Raw genomic sequence first — 18,040 nt, 5'->3', positions numbered from 1 at the left:
AGTGAGGAACGGATCAGGTTTAGGTGAGGGAAGTGGGGGGATCATAGGTGGCCTCTTTGAAGATGTGACATTTGAATTGAGACAAAAGATGAGAAACAGTTAACTGGAGTGGGGGAAAGTGTGTTCCTCACAGAAGAAATAGCCTGTGTAAATGACCCAAAGCAGGAATGACAGTGGAGAGTTGGCTGCCATAATCTCAGTTTTCACGTCCTTGTCCCTTGAGGCAGTGGGAGTACAGAGGAGGGAGTGGTAAAGATTCACAACACGGAAACTAAAGAAGAAATTAACTGAAGTTTCAAAAAGGCTTACAGCATAGCTCTAGGAACCACTACACTGCCTCCTGCTAAGGAGTATGCAAACAGAATTTTCTAAAACTAGAAGTCTGAACAGTGATACTGACAGGGCCAGTTGTTTTATATACAAAATAGTCTTTGCCTCAGAAAGGCCTCATATTTATTTCTAAGCTGTTTCCAGGGCTGCTCCTGACTTAGGAAGATACAGCTTAACAGAAAAATATTAATCACACAGTGCTAAACAGGATGCAGACTTTTTACCAAAATGCGTAAAATCAATCATTTCACTTTGGGACACACTTTTGGCACAAGGCTGAGATCTGCCTTGGAAAACAAAGTCATTTCAAATCTGCCTAGAGAAGCCAGACCAGTGAGTGTTCCCAAACACAGGACTCCTAAGCATGTTTGCAATGGACAAAGCGGGCATGGAGCGAGGAGGCCAACGTACTGTTCTCTCGGACCAAGCAGAACTCCCATGCGCTCTGGCTCTCCAAAGTGCTCTCCAGGTCCACGGCGACATTGGGCTCGCTCTGCTTCTCCAGGCGGTACTGAGGGCCTGGAAGATCAAAGGGGCAGGAGGAGGGGAGGAAGTCTGAAACAATGAATTTAACATTGAAAAAACACCACATACTGGCGAAAAGCTGATAAAGCATTAGGCAAACTGCTGAAGTCTGTCTGAGGTGGTCTAGCTATCCAAGATGGAAGAGTTTGGGTTTTTTCCCACAGGGTTTTACACACTTGTTTGTTCTATTATCAGCTCCGTTTTTGCTCAGCTCCCCCAAACAAAGTGAGAGGTGGCCTGACTTGGAATCACAACATGGCTACATGGTTTCTCAGATATGAGCAAATAACCTACCCTCTCCAAGGCTCTGTTTCCTAATATGTAATGGGGGAATACTTATACCTTAAGGATTATTGTGAAGTTTACAGATGATACAGGGAAAATACTTAGCAAGGCACCTGCCTCATAGGAGGCACTCCTATAGAAGTACTTATTAATAATCATTATATAATAATGAATAATCAATTATAAGCAGGAATAAAGTATGTTTAGAATGCTAATATGACGACAGCCCAAAATTTTTTAAAAATTTAAAAAGCAGATGAGATAAAAAAAAAAACAACTCTGATTTCTGGGTTATGTAATAGACAGTAGCTGCTGATTCATGTTTTTGTTGAAACATTCATGAAAACACAAAGACACGGGTTCAATAATACTGAAAACCAGGAATACTAGCTAGCCTGTGTCACACAGGGGGTTCTAGCAGATCTTAATAAAACACTGGGGCCTTTTATACATTTATTCATGTATTTCTTTGTCAAGCCAAATGACAATCTTGTTCTCAGATAACACCTAACAGGTCCAATGATCAGATTCAAAAGACTGCTCCTGTTGTTAATGGTTATTGAAAAGATTAGAGGCGTAAGAAACTGTCTTATTACTTTGACTATGAAAGGCGTGTTTGGTCAGACAGAGGGGAGCTGTAAGAGATCTGAGGAAAGCATCAGAGGCCTTTGGGGCTCCCAGGCGGAACACATATTTTTAGATATGTTCTTCAGCTGTTGTCAGCTTGTCATTCACATCCAGCACTACTCCTTCACTAGTTGGAGGCATTTCACTCACCTCCTCCGTGTCATTCTCCTCCGCTATGCACTACGTTCATCGACAGCACTGTCGTGTCATGTCAGTTTCATGGGCTAGTCTATCTTTTCTCTAACTGGTATGTCATTAGCAAGTCTCAGAGTTCTTACACACATTGAGTCTTTTGTACACTACTTGTAGCTCTTAAACTTTTACTAAGTCAACAATGCTCAAAACACTTATCTAACTGTTCACACAAATAAAATACATACTCAGAAGCCTACACAATTCACATAAACTCTAATACACTATGTTCAGGTCATGAGGGTACTGTATTTCAACATTATATACAGTTAAATTTTCATTTCAAAAATATTTAGCAAATAAAGGTCTCCGATGTCTGTCACCTATCACTGACATTTTTCAATTACCAGGCATGTTTGCTGCTGATTGCTGATGCCTCCACACTCACTGGGGGAAAGTAATCACAGAAAAACCATGCCCAGCTGAACTTTCAGAAAACTTAACTGGTGAGTAGATTCCTATGTACCCTCTCCTTACCTTCCTTTCCCCTCCCAGCACCCACCTTTCATAGCTGTGGGCCTCTTCAAGCCCATTAGGGGAAGGGAGTCACCGCTGAACCTAGAGAGCTGATTTCTAAGACACTGGCCTGTTAAACTATCTTGGACTGCCCCACCCCCAGTACCTCCCAGCAACACAGTGTGCCAGACACTGACATCCACCTCTGTGAATTTACAATGAAATTGGGTACAAAGTTTAGCAATAATAATTCACTTTTTTATGATGGCCAAAATTTGGGAACACCCTAAATATAACAACAGGGGACTGGTTAAACAAAATATTGTGAAAAACCATAAAGATATTAAAAGTGATGCTGCAAAAATACTTAATTTTATAAAACATGTTTATAGTATGCTACTTTATGAAAAAAAACAGCAAATTATAACACAATACGTGTAGGAAGATTGCAATTGTGACAAAATATGTGTAACGTCACAGGGGAAAAAAAGACCGCAAGGTTATTTCCAATATGTGAATAGTGCTTATACTGGATGGTGGGATAATAAGTGTTTTTATTTTTCCTTAGTGTTTTTCTGTACTTTTCACATTTCCTATAATAAATAAAGGCTACTCTTACAATTTAAAATACATCATATATACTTACAAGTCCCTGATTTCTATTACTATGCCATTTTTCTGAGGATCCCATAATTATCTCACATTGTAGCTTCTGTAATGGGTCTTTCACATGTGATAATTTAATCAAAACCAGACATTTACCTGTTTATGTAGATTGCTATTTGCATCTTAAGTAACCCTACAACCTAGGCTTGCTTAGTCTGACTCTGAGCACAGTGTACGGGGGCTGGGCTTCTCAAGCTGTCTGCCTACCTGACAGCTGGACTGTAAATAAGCCACCACTTTCCTGATCGCTGGGAGCCAAGGCCTGGCTGCATCGGGGTGTGTATCAGGCTGGTCTCCTTTGCACTCTTTCCTTCCAGTCTCTGTGGCTGCCTAGGAAACACGATGAGGGAAACCAGGGGAGGCAGGGAGTATGAGGAAGGGTTCCTTATCCTTAAACATGATGAGCCCCTGCACCACTCTCAAAGCCATTAACTGCCATCATTCAACATTCACTCTCTTGTTTCTTGGGTCTTGCAGATATTTCTATTAAAATAGTTTGTTTCACGAAAGTAGCTCTAGGATTTTCTCCTTGAAGCCTAATACGATGATGACTCTCACTTACCGAATGGTCATTATATGCCAAGCATTCTACATGTTACCCTAGTGTATGCTCACAACAACTCTAAGAGGCAGATACTATCATTCCCATTTCACAGATTGGGACCCTAAAGGTTGGCAGGGTGAAGTAACTTGGCCAAGATCACAAAGGTAGGAAGTAGGACAGGGGAAATAAAACCCAAGGATCTTAGGCTCTAAAGCCTCTGTGTTTTAAGCCTTTCTTCCTCTAGCAAATATAAATTACTGGCCAATTATAAAGAGGCCATAGTTTATACCATAAGTATAGATTTTTGGAGATTTGTAGTTTCATTTGGGTTCTGAATCACTTAACTTGTGGTTTCTATAAATTCAAAATGAAAATGATCTGAAATAATTTATTTTAATGAAATCCATACATACTAAATATCCTGTCCAATGGCTGTGTCCTGGGTCCTTACGAAGACAGATCACCTTATTTTTCCATCCATCCAGAAGACTGCCTCTATCTTTCCTCAAGAATATTCTTATGTGTGCCCAGTTTTGTCATTAATTGAAATTTCCAGTGTCATTTTCTGCCCTGGGTACTCCCCCTGCTCTTCCCTAAAAGCTAAAGACCAACTTGGAAACCCATTTCTGAGCTTAGCAAAGGACTGATGGGTTTTAACTTTGGGGAAGATAGGGTGGCTAAGCTGGACTTGAGATCAAAACCCAAATGGAAAACTGTCTCTTACAAATATCAACTTCACTCCTAATTCTTGCCCAGTGGATAAAATAGCTCACACAGAAAGACTGGTTGCACACATTTTTCCCTGAGAAAGTCAGATGGATAACTTCAGGTTACATCATGTGATGAGGCAGGGTATGTCTGAGAAGCAATATAACCTGGTGGTTAAGGGCATGGACTTGGGGCCAGATTGCCTCGCTCTAGTCCTGGCTGATCAACTTAGCTGTATGATTTTGGGGCAACTCAATCTCTTTCGGTTTCTCCATCTGTAAAATGGGGATAATGATACCTCATAGGCCTGTCTGAGGATTTGATGAGTTAATAGCTACAAAGCAGTTAGAACAGTATCTGATAATTAATAGTGTTATATAAGTGTCAGCTATCCACCACAGCCTCGTCATGGGACTGTAACAATACTGAGAGATCCTAACATGGTAGGGCCTACTACTGTGTGCCAGGTACTGTGCTAGGCCTTTTATTCAGATCATCTGATTTGTCACCCTAGCATGTAAAGAATATGAATCCCATTTCACACAGGAAGAAACTGGGACTTACAAAGGCTAAACAACGGGTTCCAGGTTCTGTAGGAAGTGGTGGAATGAGGATTCATAGCCAGGCTGCCCCAGCCTGCACTCTGTAATACGTACAAATCATACCACCTCCCTCATAGCAAGTTCTTAATATAACATCTGGTGATGATAATCAAGATTATGACAACCCAGACCTACTAGATCTATCAACCTATAGTTTCTATCAAATGCTTAATTTTCAGGCAGCTAACATGGGAGGAAAGAAAAAAGAGCAGCCAAAATCACTTTAAAAAGACAAGCTGTGAGGTCAGTTTCTATTAATATATTTTTGCCAAGGAAATGATTATATAAAAGATAAAAGTCTCCTTCACACTGAACAGGACATAGTTCTCAAGGCAACATCCACCTTTAGAAAGAGGTTTTAAAATGTCACAGCTGCGCATGAAGCCACATGCCCTCTACTTCGCAGTGGATGTGGACACAAAAGGAAGATTCTGGGAAGCAGTTACTGGGCAGCGACAGGAAAACCTGTCTGGGCATTCCAATGATGTATTTATTGCAGTAATACCATGTCACCGGATGGTCTAGGAACAAAATGGTGCTCTGGGCACTTTGACAGGGATCCAAGTTATAATACCCAGGCAGGATTTTTATAGGATTTTGTAAACCCGAGGCAAACATCTCAGCACATAAGTTTCAAAGAAAATCTGAAGTATCTGCTGGATAGTGGATACATACATGGTCAGTCCAGCTTCCTCTATCCCTTCAATCCTTGACTGAAACATCAAAGGTTTTAGCACACAATTCCTTAACAGCTTAGAGCCGGCTGAGAGTTGAAATCCAGTGGGAAGCAAATGCAGAAGCCCAAAGAGAGAGACCATTGCCTCAATCACTCTGCATCTTCTTTCTGAAGTTTCGGAGAAACTTCCTTCAGACCTCACTCTCAGGAAAAAGCTGCACTTTCTTGGAGCAACTGGTTTGCTCTTCCGTATCCTTAGATAGTTTAACGTAAATCTTGTAACTAACTGATAGTTTCCCTTTCTCCTTTGCCTGTGAAGAAGCTCAGCACTAAACATGTGATCCAACTGTGCTGACTGGGCACACATTTCTGTGACAATTAATCCTCTGGACCTTTATTTTCTTTTTCCTTTCCTGTTCTTTCAGTTCATGTATTTTTATCCTATTATAAGGATGTATATATTCCAAATGCTCTTTGGATTGAAGTGAGATATAAATGAATTAAGCTATCACTGTTATTGCTGAGCACCGGAACAAGTTTGAGGACCACCTGTCTGAAGAAAAATGATGAAGTCAAAGGTTGAATACTTCCATGGACGTGCCTTCATGTCAATCGTTTTCCATTCACCAGCTTCAAGAGCTGCTTTAATCTGAAAGAGCTTCTTGTAGCCAGAAAAAGATGAAGTATGAGCCAGTAATAGGAAAGGCTGGATTCCGAGCAGAAAACTCCAGGTGTTTGCACCCTTTCAGGGAGTGACAGGGCCAGACATGCATTCTGGGGAAGTTACATAGCCTCTGCGTATTTTCTCATCTGTAAAATGAGGATAACAGAACCTCCCTCAGAAGGCTGCCGTGGAGATGAAATGAGGATAACAGAACCTCCCTCAGAAGGCTGCCGTGGAGATGAAATTCAGGATTGGAGACAATCCTGAATCCTTCAGCACAGTGCTCATATGGCACCTACGATTGCTAGTACGGGCTGGAACAGAGCCGGCTGAGATGAGGTGCAGGCAGACCCCTAAGCCAAGACTCCCAACAGGCTAACAGCCCCATTAAGTGAAGATACACAATGGAAGGGAATGCTGGCATCAAAACAGCTGTCATATCCTTTCTCATGTGTGTCCAAGGTAGGGGTGCAGGGTGGGAGAGGGAGCATATCTATTTAAACAAGCTTGCTTTTAAGCTATAAGATTACAGACTTGTTCAGAGCAGCCAGGAACTCTAAGGTTCCCTAGGCTCAGGCTCAACAAATATAGTCTGAGAATGATGAGTAAAGGTCACGCAGCCAACCCGGGTAGCACCAATATCAAAGGACAGGCAATATTACAATGCCATCCAGACATCCGAATAACAAACGTATCCTGAGCATCAACAATGACCCAGCCACTGTGATGAATAATCAGTGATTCCTGTCCTCAAGTAAGCTGGGGGAGGTGGCAGGACACATAGGAGCAGATATTATCCAAAAGGCCCAAGTCAGTGCTCCTGTTAGGTAGGGCTAGATAAGGTGCTGTGGAAGCACAGAAGGGGCAAACAATGAACTGCCTCTACCCCGAAGTGGAAACACCTGAGCATAGGCTTGAAGGAGGACTCAGAGCCAGTGAAGCTGGGGAAATACTGCATTTCTACAGAGGGAGTACGATGTCCAAAAGCAAGGAGGTACTAAAGAGCCCGCACGGACCAAGAGAAATTCAGTGTGGAAAAGGTCTCGATTCTGTTGGGGTGCGAGGGGAAGTGGGTTGGGGTGCTTGGCCCAGACTGTTGGTCAAGGTCTGTGAGTAACAGATGCTAACAGAGCAGGGAAGTGACATAATCAGCTTTACACTGTGGTAAGATTCTTCTGATGGCACTGTGGACAATGGGTTGGAGGAGACTGGTGGCAGGGAGGCCCATTCAAGGCAAACTGTGCCAAGCCTCGCCTGCTCTATGGCAGGGGCTGGCGGAATCCTGAGTTCCTCCCTGAGCCAAAGCCACCACTGACAAGCTGATGCTGTCAATATCAAAGCTCAGACCCAACATCAGCTATTCTGAAATGTCTGCATTTAGCGTCAGTGCCATTGCTTATAACTCTTCCTCTAGGGGAGACTATAATCATTTTCTGCTTGATCTTAATGTAAGCACTGAATTATATTCAAGTGATAGCCACTGTAGCTTATACTCCCTCTGAGGCTCAGATTGGATAATTTGGAATTTAAATAATAAAAAAGGAACAAGCTGACATGACAATAAGGTCACACTTTAGCCTCTTCTGAGCCAATACACAATTTGCTCTCAGTGAAACAGCCGAATATAATCAAATTAAATACAATTCCTATTACAAAAGAAGAAAGACCAAGGCTGTTCCAATAAACCAATTCTCCTGCCTAGTTAAACTGCAAAACCTTCAGGAAAGGTTTTGAAAGCATGACCCATCAGTTCTAATTTTTAAAAACTTATCCTTTCAGTCAAGACTAGAAAAAGGCCCATTCCAACTTTTATCTTTACTACAAAGTGCTGTTATCTTGGCCTGATGTCAGGAGCTCTATCTCTCTTTCTGCTGACAAGCAGAGACGAGAAAGATAAGATTGGAAACGAATCTCACTTCTCTGAGTAAATAAATAATCAATACTCATCTAAATGTAAATGAGAAGGGAGCCCCCTCTGATAACAGCACTCTTATCAGAGAGCCAATTTTCTTCAGACATTTGGCCTCAACCAAATCACCATCATTCAGCCCCAGCCTAATGGCAAAAAATCGTAACTAAATTGAACCGATCACCAGAGATCAACTAAGTTCGGCCCTGGCCACTTCAGGTTCAGATGTTTGGGAATGCAATTTTGCCCCCATTAACTTTCAATAGCAATGAAGAACAGACTGGTCAAAGGGCCAGTCTGTGCAATAAACAAACCAGAGAACAGGGGTGGCCGGAGGATGAGGAGGAGTGGGCTTAAGTGTTTAAACAAGGCCAGAACTGTGGCCAACCCCAAAACCGTGCAGGCAAGGCTCCTGCCTTCCTGGTGGGGAGATGGCATTCCTTCATATCATCACAGGCTTGGCTGAAATTGAGAAGACATTTAATTTGCCTGATGATGATGGTTAAGGTTTATTAAAACAGATGTAAATAAAGAAAAAAAAAGAGATATTAAAAAGCTACAGTAGCTAAAAATAACCTAACGTTCAAATGATCAATTTCCTCCAAGTAATTTGTATCAGACTTACATCTGACCCAGCAGTGCCGCACTGACCTGATTTTACTGAAATAAGACGCCGTCTACAAGACAAATCACTTTAAAACCACTGCACTGGGGTTTCCATTTCTTTGCTGCAAGACTCAATTCACTGCTGATGAGAGTATTGGGGAAATTATGACCATTATTGATAGGACAGCAAAACCACTTTTACACAGTAGTCTTCAGGTTGACAGAAAGCTTGTACTGGACCATTAATGAAGGTGTCAGCTAGAATCAGAAATTAAAGACAAAGGCTGGGAAGGGCCTAATTCTTAGAGCATGTTAAGGATACCAGACAAACAGAAAAAGCAGACATTCATTCTCTTAAGAGTAACAGGGCCTAGGCAAGGATCAGCTGAGGAGCAGGCTGCACTGCCTACAATTAGGGAAAGGAAATGCCTCTTTTTTTGCCTGGCCCTGGAGCTCCCAGAGCATAGTTTCTCAACACTATCTGCTCCAAAATCTTTATTAGCCAAAGGAGGCCATGAATGACTGTGTAAGACAGAACTATTTTTGAGTAGTTTTGACTAGTTTTACCATCTCTGCTTCCACTGAGTATCTAATCCTAGAAGGTGGACATGCAGTAGTTAGACAATGGTTTTGGAGTCAGAAAGACCTTGATTAAAATATTGGTTTTTTTACAAGCTATGTGACCTGGGCACATTAGTTGATCTAAACCTTTGTGGAGTAACTGCAAAGATTATGTGTAACACGATGCCTACGACATAATAAACACTCCATAAATGTTGATTGTTATACTGCTATGCAAATTTAACAAAATCATCAATTTACCCTTTTTTTATACAACAGTGAGGACTTTCCTGACCCTAACAAAGCACTTTACATGCATTAGCACTCTGAATCATAAAACTCTCTGAGGGAGGCCCCATTATAATCCTCATTTTACAGAGGAGGAAAAAAAAATGTGGCGTGGTTAAGTCATGTGTCCACAGTGCGGCCAGGACAAGAATCCAGGTGTGTGGTTCCAGATCCTAAGCTCTTAGCCACACTATTATGCCGTATTCCAGAAAGAGCATGCTATAAGCTTCTTGATTTGGGGTTTGAAAAAAAGAATTATAAGGTTGAGATGATTTACTGGCTCAAAAAGGAGTAAAGGTGTTGGGTGGGAAACGAGGTGGGAAGAGAGAGTAGTTGGTCTTATGGGGCTCCAAACTGAGGGCTCCCCCAGCCCTCACAGCAGGCACCTATCCGATGGGCACTTAAAGTAAACACCAGCTGCTTGCCCTGAGTTTTTCAGGGTAGAGGGGGACCTTTTTCTAAGTTAAATGATTTACAGAGTTACTGCCTCAATCCACAGTTCTGAAAGTATGATTTCTTTAGGGTTTAACTATACCCATTTCTAGTCTTGTTACAACTTTTTTATTGCGATAGAAAACATTTACTGGAAATATGTTACTGCTATTACCAGGTCATAAAATAAAAAGAAAAATAGTTTATGTATTGCCATCATTTCCAATCATCAATCAGAAGGTGCCAAGAGGAGGAAAGGAAAGGGCGTACAGCCGAGATTTCCTTCTTTGTGTAGGAGAAAATGCAGGAGCATCATAATTCTTTAGAACAAATTTCTTCTCGAATACCCAGTCTCACAGATGGGCTCCTGGGAGGTGTAGGGAGGCACACCTTTTGGCATCTCCCCTCCTCTCTGCAGCCCTGCCTGAATCCCTGTCAGAATCAAGAGCTCTTTCACTGCAACTTCCTTGGGGCCTCGCTTCTCTCAGTGTATTGAGCATGCTGGATTAGAAGCATTTCTGTCTATTTGTCACTGTTTCCCCCCAACTCCTACAAATCTTTGAGGATGAGGGTGGAGGGGCTTTTTAATAAAACCAACTCTGTATTCCCAGAGCTCCAGCATAGCAACAGGCTCTTTGTAGGTGCTCAATAATCTTTGTTCAATAGAATGACCTCAACAAGGTGGCATTTAAAATTGAACAACCTTGCCTCTTGACCCAACAAAGGAATTTATCCTGAGAAGCATTACTCCAAGTACACAATGATGTATGTTCAAAGATGTTCACTGCAGCACTGTTTTAAAATAAAAAACTGCACAGTCTAAATATTCTCTAGCAGGAAACGATTAAATAAATTACGGTATATCTGTACATTGGAATGTTATGTAGCTGTTAAAAAAATAAACTAAGTTAATAAGACATGGGAAGATTTCCATGATATGTTATTAAATTTAAAAAGCTATAGAATGGGACGTCTGGGTGGCTCAGATGGTTAAGCGTCTGCCTTCGGCTCAGGTCATGATCCCAGGGTCCTGGGATCGAGCCCTGCATTGGGCTCCCTGCTCAGTGCAGAACCTGCTTCTCCCTCTCCTTCTGCCATTCCCTCTGCTTGTGCTCTCTGGCTCCATTTCTCTGTCAAACAAATAAATAAAATTAAAAAAAAAAAAGATACAGAATGTAGAGTATGCTCCATATTAATAAAGTAAAATTCCAGCTATAAATGTGCATTTATATGTGTGTGTGTATTTTCAACAAATACACACACACACACACACACACACACACGCAAAATCTGGAAGGATATCAGCCAAACTGTTCTCACAGTTAACTGTGTTAACTAGAATTACCTCTGTGTGTCGGATGGGATAGTAGCAAAGACAAAGGCTTTTGCTTTTTTTACTTTATAGATTTCTATCTGGTTCAGATTTTTGACTGGGTATATATAGGTATTACTTCCGTCATTAAAATTCCAATTTAAAAAAATGAGGTTAAACAATCTTAGAGGTGATTCCAGCTAGATCAGACTACGGACTGTGTCCTCTGGAGCCCCCCTCACCATCTCTGGCTTCTCACAGATCAGGGGCGGTTCAGTGGCTGCTGGGGAGACACCTAAGCAGCTGGAGGCCCAGGAACAAAAGTGTCATAGAGCCTCTTCAGGGGTTCCCATGGTCCAGAGTCAAGGCATAGGGTGGACCACAGAGTCTTACAGAGCTGGCCAAAGGCAGTAAAGGTAAAGAAGACTGGAACATCTGAGGCCAGGCTGCTGGCGCCTGTTTTTTCACAGAGAGGCCATGACTTCAGACCACTGGTCAGACTGTCTGACTGGTGCTCTTTCACCCTGGTCTAGACAACTATGCCTGCCCTGTCCTCCCCCTGGATTCTAGATGGGCTGTGGAAAACAAAGGGTGACTCCATACTGTCTCTGTCTGCCCTATTCAACCTCCTTCTAAGACAGTCCTGATGCCTCCCACTCAGGCTTTGAGACAAGAGGCAGTGTGTTCGGAGTCCATCTCTGCAGCCTGGAGGGTAGGAAGAAGGTCCGGATTTGATCTCTGCCCTAAACTCGGGTGGGGTGTTGGTGGCGGTGGTGTGTGTGTGTGTTCTAGGGAGTGCCCTACAACCCCTGCTGACCCCAAAACATTTGAGAAAGCATGGTATAGTGGTTATGAGCCAGACTGCTTGGGTTTGCATTCCCAGCTCCACCACTTACTAGCTGTGTGATCCTGGGCAAATTACTTAAACTTTCTATGCCTTGCTTCCCCACCTGTAAAAGAGGGATAATAACAGTACCTCCCTCTTAGGAGTTGTTCCAAGGACTGCGCAGATCTTAGGTCTGGGTCTCTGCTTCTGCTGTCCAAGCTTCACTGGGCGGGGGGTGAGGTATGATTCTGCAGCAGAGGCTGCAACCTCTAGGAGTCTGCCACACCGGTCTCATTCCCCTCCCCGTCCCGCCTCCCACCTAATGGTACAGTAATCCAGAAATACCCTCCAAACCACGCTGTTTCAACCCTCTGTGCTCTGCTCATACTAGTCCCTCTGTCTGAAGTGATCTTCCCTTTACTTCACTTTTCTGGTACTTGCTCTCCCCTACTCAACATGTCAAAGCTGCATGAGTACCACTGCCTCTGGACTTCTCTGTACAACCCGCACCAGGAAGGTCTCTGGCTGGGCCTGTCTCATGCACTAACTATATGCAAACTGCGGTTGAAGTGCAGATTTCAGGACCTCTGCATTCCTGGGGCAGCCACAGCGAAAGGTGTGTTTCGGTGTGTATTTGGTGACTAAGCGGAAACTCGGCCCGCATGGCTACCACCCTACCTACCTTGTCCTCCAGAGCAGACCTGCAGTTCCACCTCCAGCTGACACCAAATGTCCCCACTGACTGGAGAAGCACAAGACAGCCCCAACTCTGACTGGGTTTCCCGGGGATGGACGGGACTGGTGTAGATCTGTGCTGCTTTGGGCACTGGCTAGAGAATGGAAGACCACCCCTGTCAGGGGCCAATCTCGCCTCCCCATCAGCTCAGTTCCCTCACCCAGGCCTGCCTTCTCTCACCATAGCAACCTGTCCCAACGTGCTTCTTACCAGAGTTCTCTGAGCTGCAACACACAGGCCTAGGAACCCACTCACCATCAGAACAAGAAGAGATAAGGCATGGATAACCCAAAACTTGGAGAAGGCTGGAAGCTCCTGGATAGGAGCTTCCTACACACCACCCAAGGCACAGTGAGTGCTGAAAGGACACAGGGATGCTCATAGTCCATATTTTGTCACTACCCAGCGGGCACGAATGGACTTCCCTTTGGAGAAAGGAGGCCCAGTATTACTTTTAAAAAAAGAAACATCTTGTCCCCTTCCTTCAAATCCAGGTATCACTTGTTACAGAGGATGGAAACCTTTAACACTGTCCCTTAGCATCCAATTTTTCAATCTAATCTGTTTCTCTTAACTTGAGTCACTGTGACATTACCAAATTTTACGCACAGTTATCTGCTACTCTGTAAAGAAATACAGATGGTTTTTGTGGAAATAAAGAGTCATTTATTTTAAACAATTGTAAAATAGTTTATGGAAACCAGTGGGGTAATGCATTCAAATAAATGCCAAAACCGGCTGATGGGGAGCCAGGGTGCTAAATCACACTGCTGAGGAATTCAGCTGTGGGGAACAGATAGTAAATCCAGAGTGACAGAATTTCCCGTGATGGCAAAGGTTTCTGACATACAGTCCAGTACTCAAAAACCGCAGCAGTTCAAACCCATTTCCCTTAACACAGCCTTGACAGCCAGCAAAATTAGCGAATTTAGTCACAAACACCTAAGGACAAAAACAAAAGCAGCAAACAAGGAGACTTCATTTGTCTATAGCCTTTTCTGAGCTATAAAAAAGTGGTGACTCCAACCTAAGTCAATGGAGAGCATGCTTGGGGCCAACTGTTTTCAGTCATCAGACTTTGTTATGATACAGTGGAATCTAAAGACTTCTATTCAAATCTGCTTATGCCAGAGACTGGCTTGGATAAGCTACAGCTCTCGGAACCCTCCGTCTCCTCCTCTGAAAATGAAGATAATAGTTGTATGTACTGGACAGGCTACTGAACAGATTCGGTGAGGCACCAGGAGTGACGTTGTTCTCTAAACAGCTCGGTGCCAGTGACCCCAGTGAAGGGGCTGTAACCCTGGGTGGGACAACAGGCTGCAGGGCCTCGTAGGGGCTTCCACCAACTCTTCAAGAAGTACCACTGACAGTAAGTGGCTCAGGCCTGCCTTTGCAGGAATGAAGAGAACTCCAAGCACTTATTTGATTCTAATTTCACAGGAGAATTAACTACAAACATATTAACCTTCTCTACTCAAAACTAGCTCTTTTTCCTTGTAACTGGGTTTCCAATGATAATGGATTATCTCATTGTTCATCAAACGTTTACTGACCCTACCCTGTGCCAAGGCCTGGGCTAGGCACTGCAGATACAAAGACCATTAGGACTGGCTCTGGCCTCTAAGGACTCAGAGCAGTGAACAAGGCACCCACAAGTCTGGAATACTTCCTACTCAGCCTTCCCTCCTTGTTGTGGACAGGAAGTCAACTCCCAAGTTCCACAGACTCTACCCATTTAACACATCTCCCTTGCATTGCTTATCATCCAGCCCCCAGTAATGGTGTCCCAACTCTTCTCCTGCCTCCAGCCATCCATTCTTCATCCTATTGCGGAAGGTGCTCTCTTAAGGTTATCACTTCCATGCTTAAAATCCTTTCACAACTTCTTTACCCTGCTCTCCGGACCTTCTATCCAACCTAATTGTCCATCTTATGTCCTCTATGAACCAGCTAAACTGGTCTCCTCACTGTTCAGTGCATGGTTCCCTTCACCCACACTGCCCGCTCTTCTAGTCGGGAAAATCCACATCCGGTTTTTATGGTTATTCCCTACCAAGTCTTATCTGGCCTCCAGGACCCTTTGCATATGCTTTTCTGCATCTGACCCCCATGACAACATCAGGCCCTACCAGATTCCCAGAATGGCCCACTTCCTTTCCCCACAATAGGGAAAGTCCTACCACTTAACATTCCTCTCACCTGCAGGTTCTGCTTCAAGGCAGGAAGATTTCTGCAATTTCAAGTCAACCCAAAACAAGACTGTCTTTCTTTTAATCTGGACTTGACCCTCCTGTCTCATTCAGGTAAGTGCCCTCGCCCCTGGCCCAGCCCTGCCCAGAACCCTGCCCTGGGCTTAGTATCCTGCTAGGTTCTCAACATGCCTCTCAGAAAACTGGGCCTGCCCTTGATGCCACCTATATGCCTGGACCTCTCTGTGTATGAGTTACACATTTAATTTACCCGAATTCAACTACACTTGTCTGGTAAAAATGAGGAAAAACAGAGAGTGAAGAATGACCAAGAGAACAATTTAAATAGTTTGGAGAATCCCATTTGCCATGACTCTCAGTGATTCAATGAACCCCAAGAGTGAATGTGAGGGGGGAGTCTTATTCATCTTTGCAATTACAGAGCTTGGTAAATGTCTGATGAATGACTTACTGAATTAATTGGGTGGATGGTGGTGTCTGTTTTGTAGCTCCTCAGTGTGAGCGTCTTTCTGTGCCAAGTTTGAGTTTAGCATTTAAAGATATGTATTTTTAGTTTCACTGGTTCTCATGCTAGAAAAAGAGGCCAGCTATGTTGGGACTTAATGAGAAAAACTATAGTATGCTGGCCTCTGATAGGCTTTTTTTTTTTTTTTTTAGATTTTATTTATTTATTTGAGAGAGAGCGCTCATGAATAGTGGGAGCGGCAGAGGGAGAGTGAGAAGCAGACTCCCCACTGAGCAGGGAGCCTGACGGGGGACTCAATCCCAGGACCCTGGGATCACAACCCGAGCGGAAGGTAGACGCTTAACTGACTGAGCCACCCAGGCGCCCCCTGACAGGCATTTTTATTTTATTTTATTTATTTATTTTAAAGATTTTATTTATTCATTTGCGAGAGAGACAGAGAGAGAACAAGCAGAGGGAGAGGCAGAGGGAGAGGGAGAAGCAGACTCCCTGCTGAGCAAGGAGCCTGATGCGGGACTTGATCCCAGGACCCTGGGATCATGACCTGAGCTGAAGGCAGACGCTTAACCATCTGAGCCACCCAGGTGCCCCTGTGACAGGCATTTTTAAAGGGATTTTTTTTCTAGAGGTAATTTTGACAATAGGAGTTTTGTTCACCTGTTGCCTTTGTGACCTGACCCTGCACAGGACACCGCTCTCTGTATTTCCGTCCCTGGATGCTGAGCATCATCTGCTTCCCTGGTCCTTACTGTCAGGACCTGGAATTCCCCCTCAGTTATTGTGGTCCTTAGGTATCAACTGCCCTTTCTGCTCTTTTCCCTGTTTTGGGGGAAGAGGCCCTTCAGAGATCATCTCTACCTGCCAACTCGACTCTTCTCTGCCTACCCATCCACCTTCTAACCACCACTGTACCAGCTAGGGCTATGTTTCATGTCAGGAACACAGGCCTCAGTAAGCGCTTTTCTCACTGCTAGTATCCTGTCTGGCCCCATAACAGCCATTTGGGCTCTTGCCTCAGTACTTTCCCCTGGACTGGTAGGACCTTAAAGGCACGGTTCAAATCCCAGTTCCACTAAGCTTTAAGACCTTGGGAAATTACCTAAGTGCTCTAAGCACTGTTTCTTTTATCTCTAAACTGGGGATGATGATAATTTCTAAAGCATGAAGTTGTTAAATGGATTAAATGAGATAATAACACATGTAAAACACTTAGTCTGGCCTGTGGTAAGTGCTCAGTAAATGGCAGCTACTTCATATTATATTAATACAATTTTACACATTTCATCATGTTCAACTATGAAGCTATCAAACCGATAAAAAGCTGAATTATAGATCCTGTTTTATTTTAAACCAATTATGACTTATAACCCAAGATGTTAAAATATGCTTCTCCTTGTGCTAAACACCGAAAACAAAAAGGTAAAAGAGATGGGAAAAAATGGCAGTGGAGGAGGTAGTGGGGTCGTGGCTGCCAGCCATTTTCCTTCCTGGGAGTTTTCCTTCTCGTTACATCTATTATCTGGGAGCTGGGCTGCCCTGCTGGCTTTCCATTTGCCTTGCTAATAACAGTAAATCCAGCAGCTTCCACTGCAGCTCCTGTCTCCTTCAGCTGACTCCGAGGCCAATCAGCATTTCCTCTCTCCTAATGTCAGATGTTCCCTGGGAAGTCCTGCTGAAGAGAAAATTTATGACAAAAGTTTCTCCAGCTTTTAACCCTTCTGCCTATCCAGCCCCAGATGCAGAGTGCTCTAGAGGAATGCTAGGTCATTCTTACATGTGCATACCTATGTTCTCACTGATGCTTTGCTGCTCTGACAAGGGGCCTCAGACCCCTGGAAAAGCTCAAGTGAGCAGCTGGGCAGACAGATGCACACATTCTGGGCCATACGTAATGTGGACTAAATTTGAGCTGGGTTCCTTAGTAGCTAGGGTCTCTGTTGAATCATGACTCAAAGCAGTCGTACTCCTAAAAAACAAAGTGTTATATCACAAAATTGTGAGTGTGGCTGGGTCTCATAACAATGAAACTGAAGAGGGGACAGGACTAACATTTACAGAGTAATAAAACAGTAACAGCTATGCGTTTGGTGTTTCATATGGATTTCTATTTAATTCTCGCAACAATGCTGTGAAGAAGATAGTGTTATTCTCATTCATAGATGAGGAAAGTGAAGTTCAAACAGGCTAAGAAACTCACCAAAGAGCTAGAAAGAATAACAGAAGCAAGAGTGGAACCGGGAAGATGTTTCTAGAACCCAGGCATTAAGCTCCCACAGTTAAGACTACCAACCAGCAGCCTGTGATGCAGCTGTGACTTTATCTTACTGAAGAGCAAAATAAAGCAAGGAACTCAAGAGAGGGAGAATGACCTGACCAAGGTCACCTAGCGAAGGGTGGTGGGGCCAGCTTTGAGCCA

At 43.5% G+C, this 18,040-nt stretch overlaps 1 protein-coding gene across 7 annotated transcripts in view; it reads right to left on the bottom strand.

The window, feature by feature from the left end:
- MAPKAP1 (MAPK associated protein 1) overlaps window positions 1-18,040 on the bottom strand; it is a 231,990-nt gene that overhangs the window by 57,986 nt on the left and 155,964 nt on the right. For 6 of the 7 annotated variants that reach the window (XM_025888054.2, XM_073905740.1, XM_025888050.2 and 3 more), the window contains one exon: window positions 742-849. The exons of the other annotated variant lie outside the window; for it this stretch is intronic. In XM_025888054.2, coding sequence (XP_025743839.1) covers window positions 742-849 — 108 coding nt within the window. The remainder of the gene's footprint in view (window positions 1-741; window positions 850-18,040) is intronic. 7 annotated transcript variants of the gene reach the window in all.

Source organism: Callorhinus ursinus, unplaced genomic scaffold, assembly GCF_003265705.2.
Source record: "Callorhinus ursinus isolate GAN/ISIS: 27379988/994484 unplaced genomic scaffold, GSC_fseal_2.0 scaffold24, whole genome shotgun sequence".
NCBI lineage: Eukaryota > Metazoa > Chordata > Mammalia > Carnivora > Otariidae > Callorhinus > Callorhinus ursinus.
This window is presented reverse-complemented; position numbering and strand designations above follow the sequence as displayed.